Source organism: Sorex fumeus, unplaced genomic scaffold, assembly GCF_029834395.1.
Source record: "Sorex fumeus unplaced genomic scaffold, SorFum_2.1 ptg000248l, whole genome shotgun sequence".
Lineage (NCBI taxonomy): Eukaryota > Metazoa > Chordata > Mammalia > Eulipotyphla > Soricidae > Sorex > Sorex fumeus.
In genome coordinates, this window is record NW_026606305.1 from 880,188 (window position 1) to 881,728 (window position 1,541).

At 43.9% G+C, this 1,541-nt stretch overlaps 1 protein-coding gene across 1 annotated transcript; it reads left to right on the plus strand.

Annotated features, from left to right (window-relative positions):
- The first annotated feature begins 875 nt into the window (after nt 1–875).
- Nucleotides 876–1,304, plus strand: LOC130018286 (40S ribosomal protein S17-like). Its single transcript, XM_056109010.1, has one exon. The coding sequence runs from the start codon at nt 876–878 to the stop codon at nt 1,302–1,304; it is 429 nt and encodes a 142-aa protein (XP_055964985.1).
- Nucleotides 1,305–1,541: the final 237 nt, after the last annotated feature.

The window sequence follows — 1,541 nt, forward strand, 5'->3', positions numbered from 1 at the left end:
AGTCCTGACAGAAGCCTCTTCTTTCTAGTCAAAGGATCTGAAAAGGGACAACATAGCAAGTCAGAAAATTTTTACAAGGAAACCTCCAACTGGGGCCTGGATCCCTCTCAGACTCACACCTGGAGGCTAAGTGATGAGTCCAGGCTTCGATCGACACCTGGCCGTGCCTTCCATTGCCTCTCTGAGTGGTGTCAGGGAAAACCACCTGAAACCACCTGGGTTCAGCAGAAATCTGAGTTTCAGAAAGCAATACAAAAATACAGTTGTCAGTAAAGAGTCACTCCTCATACCAAAAGCCAGGATCTCTCAAGCAAAGGAAAAATAAAGTCATTGATAATGTCACCACTGATAGGATAGAGGTGTTGGAATTGTTTGATAAAGGTTTTAAAGCAGCATAAAAACACCCAAAACAAATTTTTTAAATTCCAGGTCTCAATAAAGAAATAGAAAAGCTCAATAAAGAGAGACAAGTTTGAGGGCCTGGAGCAATAGCACAGCAGGTAGGGCGTTTGCCATGCATGCAACCAACTCGGTTCAATTCCCAGCATCCCATATAATCCCCCGAGCACTGCCAGGAGCAATTCCTGAGTGCATGAGCTAGGAGTAACCTCTGAGCATCGCTGGGTGTGACAAAAAAGAAAAAAAAAGAAAGACAAGTTTGAAAGGAAAAAAGAAAAAGAGGTAGAAATGTTAGAACTCGAAAGTGCAGTGACAAAAAACTTAGCAGATGAGCACAGTAGTAGATGTGCGGAAAAGAACAAGGTTGCAGAGACGTGTAGATCTTTGCATGCATGGCACTGGCATTCCAGTAAAAAAGATAAATGGCCACTGGTGTTGAAAATTATATTCAGCTCTTTTACCAAAAACCCACCAACATGGGCTGCTTTTGCACCAATACCGAGAAGAAGGTGGCCTGGGTCATCATTGAGAAGTACTACACGTGCTTGGGCAATGACTTCCACACCAACAAGCGGGTGTGTGAGGAGATCGCCATCATCCCAAGCAAGAAGGTCCGCAACAAGGTCGCTGGCTATGTCATGCACCTGATGAAGTGCATTCAGAGGAGGACCATGCGGGGCATCTCCATCAAACTGCAGGAGGAAAAGCGGGAGCGGAGGGACAACTATGTGCCTGAGGTCTCAGCCCTGAACCACTTCACTGAAGTGTACCCTGACACTAAGGAGATGCTGGAGCTCTTGGATTTCGGCAGTCTGTCCAACCTGCAGGTCACCCAGCCTACAGTTGGAACGAATTTTAAAATGCCACATGGAGCTGTGGAGCTGTGTAAATTTGCCTTGCTGTGATATTTTCAGTAAACTTCATGAAACACACACGCACACAAAAGAAATATATACTTGCAAGAAAATGCCAAATTTGGCAAATATATATGTGCTGGAAAATGCCAGATTTGGCAAAAGACAAAACCAACAGATTCAGGAAGTTTAGTGAAATCCGCAACAGGAACAAAAAAAAAACCAAAAATCTGCGGCCTCCTAATCAAACTTCTGAAGAAATCTTGAAAGTATGCATAGAAAAAAAAG